General features: G+C 35.0%; 1 protein-coding gene across 4 annotated transcripts in view; it reads right to left on the bottom strand.

The window, feature by feature from the left end:
- CEP135 (centrosomal protein 135) overlaps positions 1–14,939 on the bottom strand; it is a 38,087-nt gene that overhangs the window by 16,327 nt on the left and 6,821 nt on the right. For 3 of the 4 annotated variants that reach the window (XM_061472943.1, XM_061472933.1, XM_061472952.1), the window contains 14 exons: positions 13,588–13,729; positions 11,874–11,958; positions 10,952–11,080; positions 9,119–9,334; positions 8,486–8,551; positions 7,336–7,486; positions 6,187–6,380; positions 5,547–5,690; positions 4,900–5,043; positions 3,836–3,913; positions 3,525–3,676; positions 1,576–1,691; positions 1,351–1,505; positions 835–890 (listed from right to left, as the gene is read on the bottom strand). In XM_061472943.1, the coding sequence (XP_061328927.1) occupies positions 835–890; positions 1,351–1,505; positions 1,576–1,691; positions 3,525–3,676; positions 3,836–3,913; positions 4,900–5,043; positions 5,547–5,690; positions 6,187–6,380; positions 7,336–7,486; positions 8,486–8,551; positions 9,119–9,334; positions 10,952–11,080; positions 11,874–11,958; positions 13,588–13,729 (1,828 nt within the window). Of the gene's footprint in view, positions 1–834; positions 891–1,350; positions 1,506–1,575; positions 1,692–3,524; positions 3,677–3,835; positions 3,914–4,899; positions 5,044–5,546; positions 5,691–6,186; positions 6,381–7,335; positions 7,487–8,485; positions 8,552–9,118; positions 9,335–10,951; positions 11,081–11,873; positions 11,959–13,009; positions 13,104–13,587; positions 13,730–14,939 lie in introns of those variants that run through there. The other variant, XM_061472962.1, reaches the window with a different exon arrangement.

Raw genomic sequence — 14,939 nt, 5'->3', positions numbered from 1 at the left:
AGGGGGGGAATTCATGCTTTCTGAGGGCTGACAAATAAATCTAAACATAAACATAATCTAAAGCTGTAAAATGTCAATATGCACAAATAAAACAATTAAACTTCAACTTTGAAGATGCATCTGGTGAGATGTATCTTATTATGCAAACAGCAATCACAGATACTTATGTTCATCTGTGTTTGGTAGTGATTACAGTATATTAGCCATTGCATATTTTATAAACCATAAAGGATGAAGACAGACAGCTTATACTTGAAATGCCACAACCAAAAGAGTAAGAAAAAGATTAAACAAGCTACCAGAATTAAAATGTGTGAATTTATGTAAGTTTTGCCTTTTTTTTTTGCCACAGATACTTCATGCATCAATGTATTAAATATTCAATTACACTGGTCTTCAGGTGTTTAAATATTTTCTTTTAAAAAGCTATAGTTTTTAAAGTCACTCATGAAAAGAGGCAAGAAGGAAAGATCAGATGAAGCCCAGCTAAAATCTACGCACATATACCACAACTGAAATTGCACTGGTAACTTAAGTTGGAAGTATTAGCTTGCCAATAATTAGGCATTCAGATCTGAGTTTTACCTGGCTCAATCTAATATCTAGTGGAGTACTTAGGATACTAAAAAGCTACTTCCTAACTGAGAATTAGGAAATGTTATCCATTTAGGAAAATAAATATACACAAACAATGGTTAATTGCTGTCTTAACAGTACCTTAGCAGCCTGCAATATAATTGCAGGAGAAGTTTCTTCAAAAGTTGGGTACATCTTTCTCAACACAGTATGCTCCTAGATAAAACTACTGAAGAAGGCATCTTAGTCTTTACTTACTCATTTGAGGATTCCAGTTCAGAGAGGGTTAGACGTAAATGAGCAATCGTTTTTTCCTATGAAAATAAAAGCCAAAATTGTATTATTATATGGCAACATAACAGGATACTTCAAGTTAAAGAACTTTACATTTAAACCTTTCTTTTAACCCTTCACCAATAATAAGTGCATCTTTGCATATTCAAGTTTCCAAGCTTCTTTACTGAAAAAGGATTTTCTTATCAAAAAGATGGAAGTCAGCTACAGATTCTGTCACATCAGGCTAGAAGCTTATATCTCAAATACCTCCAAATGCAAAATGCAAAAATATACTACTTTATTTTCTTGGAGTGTTTAGGGAAAACACTAACAATAATAATTTAAATGCTGTTGAGTTGGCAAATGACTTTTTGGACTCAGTCCAAACATAGCATTCATTCAATGCCTTGGGCTTTGCATTGGCTTTGCCATACAAGCAAAATGTCTGTTTTAAAAATCCCCAGATGGACTGCAAAGTAGTACTTCTGCTGCACATACCTTATTAGCTAAGTTGTCATCTAAGCATGCAATTTTTTCTGTTTTTTCATCTACGGTTTCTTGAAGACTATCCTTTTCTTTGTCCAAAACAGTGATAGTACTTCTAAGCACATTGACTGCTTCATCCTGGGAAGTGCTCCTCTGGTTTAACCTATCTATAAATAAAAGAATAAGTACTTTCTATTTTAAAATCAGGAAATAAGCATAAACATAACCAGTGATTACCTATTTTCTCCTCTAGCTTTACAATTTCTTCTTGAGCTGATTGCAGTTCATTCTTTTTGAGGGCTAATCGGTGCTGTAAATCGTCAACAGACCTCTGGAGTTGGTCATTTAAGAGCCTAGAAAATCAGTACATAGTTGAAAGAAGTTTGGGACCTATTCAGGATCATCAATTTATGGCTTTTAAAGCTGCTTGAAGTGCTGGAACAGTTTCAGTGTTCCATACCAACCAGCAGCACAGGATTGCGTCATACTAACCAGAACTGTCCCTCACTCTCTGGAAGAGAGAGGACTAGTAATTATTGCCAAGATCAACACCACTTGGTTGCTCTTGGACCCCTGCAACAAGTTCACCTCAACATCATTCCAAAATGGAGCAACAGAACCTTGGTGGAACAACCATGATAATCTGAAACATTAATTTCCTCTGAATTCTGTTACTCTTCATCAGGTAACTCTTATTACTTGTGTCTTTTGGCTCTTTGCTGTATAAAGATTTTGATATGTAGCTCATAGCAGTGATTATAAGCCACACCACTTTTTAAGAAGCAATCAAATTGACAGCTGTAGTTCTGATCCTACTTTAAGAAATACAGAACCTGAAAGATGTATGAAACCATCTATCTACATACTTGCTTTGCTCAGAAAAAAGTATTAGTAACCTATGAAAAAAAAGAAAAAAACCTGCAGCTCCAAAGTAACTAAATGGATCACTTACAGGTCAAGAAATAGAAATCCCTCTGAAATGGGATTCTACAAATGCTAGAGAAATTTTTAATTTACTAAAAAACCCACCAATCCGGTATACAGCATGTCTGCAGATAAAGACTGCTCTCACTCAGCTTAGAGTGAAACTCTGGGGGGGAGTGGGGAAGCGGAGGTGCCAAACACAGCTATAACAAATTCCCATCATGCACAAAGCAGAACCAAATGCTGAAATTACTGTACTCCTTATCTCCTCCTTTTTAGGATATCAGAGGATATCAGTGCTTTCCACTAAAATTACACAGAACCTAATAAGGTATTTCACTTTTATGAATGTTGTCACAATTTTACCAACAAATACACTAATTGTTTTACTAACAATCGTCATTTGTGAAACGGAGAGCATGAGATGAACTCCAAGGCCTGCTTCCCAGCTTCAGTTTATGGCTATTCACCCTGCTATTGTACTGCTATACAGTGCAGTATAGTATTGCTCAGGTTGAGGGTGGAGGGGGTGAGCCACAAGCCCTGGTTTTCCTTGTGAAAAATCCAAAAGATCCTGCAAGTTTAAATAGGCCTTGAAAATACATGGGTATACTTGATCCTCCGGTTCTGAACAAGTTGATCAAATTCTCACAGACTGTGTGTCCAGGGATCACAAGATGTCAACTCTCAAAACTGTAGTAAATGTGTGCGAGCATCAGCATATGAAAGAGAGTGACCACGAAAAACACAGTGCAAGTAAAATGCCATTACAGAATGACACTCCATGAAGCTCTCAATTGTGGAATATTAATGCCTAATGCTTGGCTTAAAATTTTCAGTACTCCTGACAACTCTGTAAATATGACACAATTAGGTCCTACTGTCTGCAAAGACATATGTCTTCCTTTTAGCAAACAGCATTTGAATACCTTTTTAGAAATTTCCTGTTCTGATACATTCCTAAGCAGAGAACATGCCTGTTAGAGGAAACAGTTCCAGAGGGAGGAGAAAATTTTCATTCATAATTGGCCATAAAAATTACCAGTATATCCGGTCATCAAATAAGTCTAGGAGAAGCTTGCTGTAAAAGCCACCACAGCACCTTCCTTACTCATATTTACTTCTTCTTAAGACAAAAACAGTACAACATGATTTTGAAAGTATTTTATGGTCTTTCCCAGAGACTCAACTCTGCTGTATGGTCACAGAACAAACAAAAGTACGTGTCTGTGAAAGACAGCCACATTTTGTATTAGACTTACTGAAGTGAGCAAATCTCAGCTTTAAATTGAGAAGAATCATCATATGTCTGGACAAGTTTACTGGACTTCAATTTTAATTCATTTTCCAAAGAGTTTATTCTTTCTTTCAGGACAGAGATTGTAGCCTTTAGTTCACACCTTTCCATCTCAAACTGCAATTTAAAAAACAATAACCAAATATGTTATTGTAGAAAGCTATCACAACTTGTCTTTTGAATAAATTTAAGTTGAAAACAGCTACCAAATTAATTGCTTGAAAAGTCTATCCTATTTTAAAATGATAAAAGCTTACTTCCTAAATATGTACTTACTCCTTGAATATTATTCTCCAGTTCCGAAATATCATGCTGCATCTTTGATTTTTCAAGGTTAGTTGCTTCTTGCTGAATCTGAGATAGAAATATTTAAATTTAAACTTAATGTATCAAAAAAAACAGCTACAGGCTATAAATCTTGCCCAACAGCTGAGGGTTAGTTGAGCATCACCAACTGAAATACAGCTAGTATACAAATGTGACTTCATCTTACTCCATAGTGGATAGCTGAGAGTTCCTTGAGCTTTCCTGCACAGCAGTGTGTGCTGCACACCACAGGAATGTGTGCTGTACACCAGGATCTCCCTTGAGTAGGGACACCCCCAAGTGTTACTCTTTGAGACTGAGAAAATTCTTATCATTTAAGATATTTGAAAAGTGAATTGGCAATAAGAGCACTGAGACTTTTAAATCTTAGCTAAGTGACACAAAGGATTGATTGTACATATATATCCCTTTAGACATAAACCAATGACCAAGTCTGGGACTAAGTCTGGATCCAGCCACACCTAAACTCCTCTCTGAGGAGTTGAGAGTACAAGGGGCTCCTTTCTGAACCTCATGACTCAACAGGAGGGTCTCCCTGACAGTTCTGTCTGTCTCTGTCTTCTATGCAGTAAACACTCAAGTGTATTTTGCCATTAAATCTTGTTAAACCACTGCTGCATTTACTATTGAGCTTTGTTAACTCAGTCATATCAATAAAATAATCTTGCAAGTGAAGTGCATGACATCTTCCACCACTATCTTTGAAGCAGTGCATACAAACAGAAATATTCTGTAGTTGGGGCTTCATTATGTAGGTTCTTTACACAAGGTGATGCCATGCTTGCCCTAGGACACTTAGAGGCATGTTCTTCTTCCCCTACACCCACTTAGGAACTGAGTTAAAGGAAAATTCAGACAATTCATTGAGCTCTCTCAAGTGAGTCTGAAATCAGGTAAATTCAAAAGTTCTTCAAAATGGGAACTGACAGATAGCCAGACACAAATACAGCATTATTGTATGAGCCTCCCCTATATACCACCTCACTGTAAGCAATGAAGCTGTAAAAGCGCACCTTTAGTTTTTCTCTGAGGCTTTCTTTTTCTGCCATTATTCTTCTAAAATCAGCTAGTGCATTGTCTCTTTCTTCTTCCACATGACTTTGAGAAACTGAACTTTGTTTTGCTTCTTTTCTCATCCTGTTCAATTCATCCTGAGACTTTAAAAGATTATTGTTTGTTAGCATACATGGATTGCAATTAATATAGCATATACACTAACAAAAAAGAAAGTTTCAGTGCTATTATAGTCTTATTTTTCTCTAGATAATTAAAAATATATTCCTTATATCACACAGTGGCATGACAACTTATGCTGCCAACATACTCATCATCTTCTTATTGTTCCAAGTATACTTCTTCCTTGCTTTCTAGCCTCTATCCTTACCCAACTTTCTCATGTATTCCACTGGGCTTTTTTCCTGATCTTTCTCATTTCTGAATGCCAGTACAGTTTTATAATGTATTTAAAATTAACACGGTAACTTTGGAATACACATTTTATTAATAATTAATAAAAATAGGAATATATTTTATTATTTGGGTTTTATTCTAGTAGGTCTATACTCTTCAATTTCTATTATAAAGTTTTTTCATTTTAAGCAATCATACACAAGTGTTAAATCAGTTATTTCAGTTCCAATTATAAACAATATCTTCTTACCTGCTCATAAAGAATATTCAATCTATCTCTTTCTGTAGTCAACAACTTGACATTGGATTGAATCTCTATCATGTGTTTTTCAAATCTGTCTAACATGGATCTTAGTTCATCTCTTTCTCTGGTGATGAATCTAAGATCTTCACTCTGCAAGGTGATTAATAAAATTTACGTTAAAAATATACACATTAAAATGTTTGGATAATTAATAAAAAATAAGAAAGAATTCACACTACTAGTAATACATGAAAAATACATACTTAATGAATTCTAATTGTAAATAATAAAAAAAAAAAAAAGCCTGGCATTGGTGGTATAATTTGAACAATAAAAGCTATCAAGGAGAAAAAGCAAAAACAGCTAATAAGATTTCAATATCTTTCTGTCTATCATAGGGTTCTATTTATTTCAAACAAACTGATCCATAATTAATCAATATTTTACTGTAAAATGCACATAAGAAAATAAAATGCTAGTTAACTGGAGTTTTTTTTCAGTTACTTTTTTATGTTAAGAATGTAATTAAAAAAACTACTACAGACATTTACTGCTATTGAATTTGAAAATATATTTGATAGCTCCTTAAATGGTTCTATACTATTTTCATTATTTTTTCATATTTTCTTGACAGCAGGAACTTTACCTTCTCTGAAGTCCTACGGCTTGGGCTAGGCCTTCGTTTTATCATTTTCTGAAGATATTCTAATTCTTGCTTGTAATAATCTCTGTCTTCTTCTAAAGTCTTTATAAATGCATCTAGGCGAGATGGAGCTTTGTTTCCCAGGGCTATACCATATTCTAATCTCATCCTTTCTAATTCTAGCACAAGTTCTCGTTCTGCAGAAAAAGAAATAAAAGCATTTGTGTAAGAGCCTCATGACGTGCATTTGGGATGGCCTAACCACTTGGGCAGCAGTCTGCTGAAAAGTATGCATGAGTCATGGTTGACAGTAGGCTAAACATGAGTAGCATGCTTTGCACCTGCTAGAGGCATAACAGCATATTGGGCTGTATCAATGAAGACACTGACCAAGGGATGTGATTATTACCCTTTACTTTGCACTCATTAGATTCCATTTACAATACTGTATTCAGTTTTGTTCTCCTCTAGCACAAGATACTGATGAACTTCAGTGAGTCCAGGGGAGGCCCTCCAAGCTGGTTAAGGAGAAGAATATTTGCCCTGAGGAGAATGGCTGAGAGAACTCTGTTCAGCCTGGACAGGAGCTGAGGACCCAAGAGCAGACTGACAACACTAAGAGGGGTGTTACGGATAACATGGAGCCAGTTCAGAGGTGCACAGCAGGTAAACGAGGAACAATGGTGATTAATTGCTAAAGACAGTTACAAGCAATAAAAAAAAAAAATGTTTACTCTGAAGATAAACAAACATTGGAATGGGCTGCTTAGAGATGTGGAATCTCCATCCCTAGAGATTTTCTAGATCCAACTGGATAAAGCTCTCAAGGAACACAGTCTGACTTCATTCATTCAGAAAGACAGCAAATAAAGCCAGTATTGCATAAAAGAAATTATTTTTTATTAAACTGCCATAGTATTAGGCTGTCCAGTGAGAACATAGTAAAAAGATCAGCTTTTTCAGTTCTCACATTTAGAATGAAAACACTTTCCTGTGACAAATGTTTTTGCTTCAACTCTGACTGAAGACCTACAGTCTTCTTTTAATTTACATATATCAAGACTGTTATTAGCTATCTCTTAACTAGGTAAGTTTTTCTATTTCAAATATTACAGGAAGATAATTTACAGGAATCTACATGTGATGATTTACCTTTTATTTCTAAGTTCTCTGTTTTTTCTGTCAGCCTTTGTTTCTCTTGTTCAAGCTGGTTTAACAACACTTCAAGATTCTCTTTATCATCTGTTTTTCCAAAGAGCTCTTCACTCAGTCTCTCATTCTCCCTACGACATGAGCACAACTCCTGAAGTAAGAAGCATTGTTACAAAAATTAGAAGTGCCAATAGATACATTTGGAAAAAAAAAACAAAACACTTTATTACATTTTTAATATTCAACACTGTTTATTTCTGATTAACCTGGATGTTTTCTGCTTTAACATTTGATAAAGGCAATCACTGTGTTTTTATACTACTTTTTATTACATCAAAGCAAGCATTAGTTTGGACACAGTTTGCAATCAGTATCAAAACAAACAAGATTAACCCTTGTTTAAGTCAAGAAACCAACCAGGAGGATAGTGGGATACAAATGTGAAAAGAAGTAAAAACTAAAGGAAAGAATAATTTTTAATGGCATTTAATAACACTGCTGGCATTGAAGTACATCACTATATGGTATCTCAGTCGACCCATCCCTGCAGCTAATCAAATGTTATGTTTCATGTCTTTCTTATAATCTGGTGCCCTTGAAATTAAGTATTTTTGTATTTTCAAGTTCAGTAGAAATACTAAACCAAAGCACAGTACTCGACTATTACATAACTTGCTATATGATAGAAAGAGTTTGGTCTTCAAGGAACTGACAATGCTCATATTTTTCATCTGGGTTACTATGCTTTGTTTGAGTGAGTCAAGTATTACACAATTATTCACATAGCAATTAAGAGACAAAGCAGCTTTTAAATGAAGAAAATGCTCCAGGATGTCATAAGTTGTTTGTGGTAAAAATTATGATGTCATAGGAATTACAACTTCAGATAGCAGAAATAAGGAAATGTACAATAAGGACACAGTGAACCACACTGGCTAACAGTTCCTGCAGTTTATTTTTCCAGCAGTATGATGTAGCTTCTTTAGCTCTTTTATTTATTAATTAGGAATTTATTACAATAGCATTTTGGGGTACCATAAAAGTTTTGTTAATTGTTAAACTGTTAATTTTTATAATAAGTACAATAATCATGTGGATGACAGTATGACAACAATGCTACAAAAAAGAAAATGAAAGTATTTTTACTTACTGATTTAAGCCTTGTTATTGTTTCTTCAAGATCCTGTATTTCATTATGTTTTCTTTCAATTTCTTTCTATCAACCAAAATTAACCTACATGTTAAAAGTTATATATTCAAAATGACAATTCCTTTGTTACAAAAAATGAAGGAAACAGAATATTTTGGTAAGAAATAAAGTATAGTTAGTTACTTTTAATCTGCCAAATTTTAAATAGTAAAACACCTAAGAATGAAAGCACAAAATACTTGTGCATACACACCATGCTCTTTTGAAACACAAGAATTAAATAAATCATTGCATGACTCCTCATAGAAAAAAAAAAGTCTCCAAACATAGACATCACTGTTGCAAATATCTATTACCTATCAAGTTTTAAGTACCTGAGAATTTTATTTCATCCTAAACTAACAGAAGAAAGAAGACAGAATGCTTAACTAAACTCTTATTATCTAATATGGTAAAGAGACATAATTAATCAACTTTCAGTAAGAAATTCTGTAAAATAAAAAAATTAATTGGGAAAAAAAAAAGCTCTTTAATCTTCCTTTACAAGCAAATAGGTCATTTGTTGCAATTAAAAGACATAAAGACACCTAAGAGCTGAGCAGATTCTTCACATTGTAACACATTAGTCATTACCTTTGCTTCTCCAATTTCCTTATCTGCAGTCTCGAGCACAATTTCCTTGTGTCTTTCCAACTGCTGTGCTAAGTGGTCTATTTCATTCAGTTCTTGACACAGTTCTTCATTTTTATTGCTTAAATGCACTACCTCACTAGTCACATTTTGTTTAGTGTCCAAGAGGTCTTGAATGCGATTTTCAAGTTCTTTCTTTGTTTGTTGAAGATATTCAACCTGAAAGACATGTTTCATTAAAACATTAATCTTTATTGTTAAACTGTGGAGCAAGAGTTCTTCCCAGCCTTCTGAAATACAGCATCACTATATGCATGGTAAAAAAGGGACATCCTGTTAAAAATTGCAAAATCTTATATTTTTAGAACTTAATGCTTATCAATATGAAAAAATATTATTTTAAAAAGGTGCAAGGTGAAGGAATCCATTACTACACTGTTCTTTATCTAGTCTCCAAAACCTGAGGTTTATTCTAAAAACAAAAGCAGAGATCTGTACATAAACCTGTGCTGGGCAACAGTCTAGTATACCCAGTGTACTCAGTCTTCCCAGATTTCACAAGGTAAGAGGACACATTCTTTTCTCCACCTTTGTAGTATATTTGTTAGGCTTAGTTTCACTGTTACTCCTTCATGAAAGTGAAGCTTTAAAATAGATTCATAAACACTATCCTGCCCCCAACATATCCCAGCACCTTAAACACAACATCCTCAGACATCCTGCTCTACAGACACTGTTTTTCCAGTGTACCTTTCCCTAAGAATTAAGATAGGCAGTGATACAGTGTAACAATAAAAACGTATACAGTAATTCACACTACCCAGGAGTCTAGAGTATCTTGAAAGAGTCAAGATAACAGAGGTGCTCCACTTCCATCTCCACACAGCTTTCCTCAGAACTTAAAAGAAGTATTACTGTAGAAACAGAAGAAAGTCAGGACCCTCTCAAGCCATCAATACTACAGAGATATCCATCCATTTATCGTCAGAGAATAAAAATGGTATATTGGCACTGAACCTGAGCAAATAGTCTTGATGGCCCCAAACTAGCTTTATGCTCTGGGCTCACCCTCTGTACAATCAATTTCTGTTCAGCATGACTTACTAATTCAGGATCACTGAACACAGCCGTACTGCTTCCAAGTCATAGATCATTCTGTATTTTTGCAGCACTGAACATAAGCTAATAAACTCCGCAACGTAGCTCTCTTGCCACTGTACATCATGCACAATCAGTATAAAAAACTTCTGGTTTTCAGTTGGAAAAACAGAGAGCTGATGGTATAAATCCAGACATAGGCTTTACTCGATCTGTATTACAGCCTGTCTTATAATACTTTTTAAAAAATCCTCCGAGACCAACATTGAATGCATGTTAACATGCACAGTAAGCATGAACATCTTTATCCTAAGCTTATCCTTTCCTTGCAATCTATGTTGGAGTAAAAGTGGGGACAATTTCAGTTAAATGAGGAAGACTCCCCACTATCTGATGAGATTATCTGCAGGACTACTCCTTATAAGAAAATAATGGGAACCAAGGGCTCTAAAGGGTACAGGAAACAAAAAAGGTATTTTCAAGATTAGTGAAAACATTTTCAGAATACTTTTTGATTAACATTATTATGTACAGATGTGAGTTCATAGAATTCTTTACCAAAATTATTCGAATAGACTTTTAAAACAAGTCACCTTTTAACACCCAAAAAGCAAAGCAAGTTAAATCAACTGGTTTTACATCTAATGGTGATTTGTTTTAAAGAGCTAGAAGTTTTGTGAGTTTTTTTAGATTGCTCGTATTGTAGTTTTGGCTACACAACAGTAAGAAATCTATTACCTGCAAATTCAAATGAGCAATTAGCTTCTCATTACTTTTACTTCTTGATTCGAGCGATATAATCTTGTGAGAGCGCCCGCCATCCAATGCTAGCACAAGGCGCTCTATTTCTTTGTCTCTGAGCTCAACCTTTGAGGGAAGAAATACAAAAAAAGTTCTTGGTATCTTCTATAACATTTACTAGAATCTTTGTTCAAATAAACACCCATATAAGATTGAGTAAAAAGCTATGCACCTAATAATGCAATCTTAATCTTTAATATCCACTTTTTTTGAATTCTGGATTTTTCTGAAAATAAGAAGTGATTTCTTTGAAAGCAAATTAATTGGAACACTGAAAACGGGGAATATTGGCAGAGGAAAATGAAGATGCGAAAAAATAAAAGATGGTGTCCACTACTCCACAGATGTTGAAAGACATAACAACATAAAACAATTGAAGTAATTCCCTCACATAAAAGATTATACGTATCTAATCAACCCACTGTAACTGGATTTTTGTAAAACCAGTTGTTCATAAAATAACTTCCAAAATTTAAAAAATATAACCAGTATAAACAGTGAAAAAATCATCCTCAGATATTTGCAGATCAAATTACTATTTTGGACCAGTTAATGCTTCTGCAATAAAAAACCTTGGACATAAACAAATTCTACTTGTGATCATCAAGTTTAATTTACTTAATGAAATTTTAATACACAAAATCATCAGCAAAAGCAGCAGGCAAATATTTTACCATTGTTGCTGTCTCCTAAGGTAGAGAAGAGAAATAGTTCAACATAGGCAAGTTAGAATAATTGTATTTCACAAGCTCAACAATGCTTTCCCAATGAGCTTAAAACACAAATTATAATCAAAGCCATTGCAGTGGCTACCACAGCAACACAGCAATTAAAGAAAAACCCAAAACTGTAAACACACCTGTTTGCTATAATCTTTCATTCCACGTTCAGATACCTCCAGTTTCTCCTGTAGCTCTGTTACTTCTGACTGAAGTTCCTGAATCCTGAAATGTAGTAATAGACAGACTCATGGAAGAATCATGTGCATATAACAATTCACTATTAGTATATTCTCATTGTTCCTAAACATAAATATTTCACACAAAAAAAAACCACAAACCTCTGTTCATACAAAATATTAATATTAGCCATTGGCTACATATTGGCTGCCATATTGACTAGCTGCCTGTCCCCCACTCAGCTGCTTTCTCGCCCCCTCTCAACAGAATGGAGTAAAAATAAATGGAAAAGCTCATGGGTCAAGATAAAGACAGGGAGATCATTTAGCAATTACTGTCACAAGCAACACAAACTCAACTTGCAGAAAACTAATTTAATTTATCATCAATTAAATGCAGAGTTTGATGATGAGAAACAATGACAAACTGAGAACTCTTTCCTCCCATCCTCCTTTTTCCAAGCTCAACTTCACTGCTTCACCTCCAGCTTTTATATCTCCTCCCTTCTCCAAGTGGTACAGCAGGGATGGAGAATGGGAGCTGCAGAACACTTCATAACACTGAGGCTTTCCTGCTCCTTCCTCCTCGCAGTTCCCCTGTTCAAGTGTGAGGTCCCTTCACATGGGATACAAATCCTTCACAAACTGCTCAGCATCGGTCATCTCCATGTGGTACAATCCTTCAGGAACAGACTGCTCCAGCACAGGTCATCTCCACACAGCACAATCCTTCAGGAACAGACTGCTCTAGTGCAGGCCCCTCATGAGCCATAGCTCCTGCCAGAAAACCTGCTCCTGCGTGGGTTCCTCTCCAACAGCCAGAAACATGCCCCTATGGCTGCAGCTTCCTTCTGGGCATATCCACTTGCTTCAGCATGAGGTCCTCCATGGAGAGGACAGAGATGGTCTCCATGGACTGCAGGAGAATCTTTTGCTCCAGTGCCTACACAGCACCTCCTCCCCCCACCCTTTTTCATTGATCTTGGGTGTCCACAGGGTTGTTTCATATTTTTCTTATTCCTGTGCAGCACTGGGTTTTATACCCTTTCTTAAATACATTTTCAGAGGGAAGACACCAGCATGGTTGCTGGGCTCACCTGTGATCCATGGTGGGTCTAGTTTGAAGCAACTGGAACTAGTTGTGTCCAGCACAGGGTATCCACTGGACTATTCTCAGAGAGACTACCCCTTGCAGAACCTCCACTCCCAAAACCTAATACATAAACTCTCTACAGATATTTTCTAAGTAAGAAAAAATAATTGACTTGAGCTTTCATAATACCCAAGTAAAATACAGAAGTGAACTACAAAAAATGAAGAATCTTTTAGTCTTCCAAAATAAATAGGAAAAATCAGTATATTCCTATGCAAACCATTAATTACACCTAGCTTTTTTCCAGAACACCCAATCTAAAAATAGGTATAACAGTAAAACCAGTAATCTTATGAGAAAACCTTTAAGAAAATAAGTGGCTTATTAAATATCCATTGCAACTCTGTCACAGGTATCACTGTCAATCACCAAGCAAAATCCTACTTAAGAACTATAGAGCTCTTAAAACATCATGAAATACAGTTTGTTCGAGGCAAATCTGAAAGAAGGAGTTTGAGGGCTGGAAAATCATTGCAGATATTTAACAACTATACTTCAAAATTTATAAATTCTTTGGATTACCGATTATCAGCCACCTGAAGAAGGTCTGCAATGTAAGGGTCATCTGGCTGGGGAACTGGATAGGCACTAACACCTGATGGGGGGACAGGTTGGTCTATCTGCATACGTTGACGCCTGAAGGGAATGCTTCTTTTTCTGCCACCTGAAAGCCCAAACCCAATGACCTGTTACTTGGAGTTAAAGCAAGGAAGTCTTCTTTTAATACAAAAAGAAATATTCCACTGCTTCCAAACTGGCATGTGTCACCATTCTAATTCTTACTGTAATAAGTTGATAAAAATTGTACATTCTAGACAACACTATTCTTGCAGGTTAGTATCAACTCTGTCAAAGTTCAGTTTTATAACAAGGAAACATGCAAAGCTCAGTATAAGTAATTTTCCCCAGTGTGTAAGACCCTATATATTTCACAGTTCAAACTTGTTGAATCTGTTAGTGATTTACCTTACTAAAAAGAGCTAAATTAAAACATCACAAAAGACATTTTGTTTCCACATTTAAGAACCATTTTATGACTCAACTAATGTCTGCATTGTTAAGTAATTTTTGTTTTTTCACCTTCTATCCTGTTGTCATTTGAGTGAATGGATATCATAGTAAGCAGAGGCGGTTATTTGCTTGCATGGAAAAATTGTATTAAAAATTAAGCAAAACATAGTATTATTTCCAGAGGGAAGAAGTACTCCTTATCACACAATTAAATAAGAACATACAATGTTTATAGAAAGTATAGAAAAAACCCAGGAGACTAGTGACCAAGGGGCAAGTATGCAGAAAGACAGAAAAAAGCGTGGCATTTGTGAAGCAAAGGACACGAAATGCAGAAAGGTGTGGAAAAATAGAGAGGAATTTTAATTTCACCTAACTACCTATTAATTTTCCTTAAATGCCAAAAATACATAGGAAGTTCAATGACTTTGAAAGAAAAAAGACAATTTCAAAATTTCACAAAATAATTCTCACTATTTCCATTAGCTTGAAAAAAATGAAGAAAAATAAAACCCTGGAAAAATAAATTAACCTGAAAGTAACATCCAGAACATTTCGGTCATCAAGACCCTTTAAATAAGCTTTCAAATAATTACAAATATTTTTTGTAATATTTGTTTGTAGACATACTTTGCATTTTGCTACTTTTAGATCTGGTTACATAGATCTAACTTTGTATTCAAATTTGTCCCGAATATGTGATGTGTACATTCAGAATCAAAACATTCAAAATGTAATGTTACTCTATTGGATAGTTATTTTGATGTAGTAACTTCTCTTCCCAGAAGTAAAAAAAAAGATTATGTCCTGAAGAGTAAAAAAAAAGCCCATAGAAAATTTAAAATATATGTGATTATTTACAC

This window comes from Pezoporus flaviventris, unplaced genomic scaffold (assembly GCF_033815535.1).
Source record: "Pezoporus flaviventris isolate CSIRO_AGI_PZ_B2104156 unplaced genomic scaffold, CSIRO_AGI_Pfla_v1 ptg000002l, whole genome shotgun sequence".
In the NCBI taxonomy this organism is placed as follows: domain Eukaryota; kingdom Metazoa; phylum Chordata; class Aves; order Psittaciformes; family Psittacidae; genus Pezoporus; species Pezoporus flaviventris.
The sequence above is the reverse complement of the archived record's forward strand: the minus strand, read 5'-3'. Positions and strand labels throughout refer to the sequence as shown.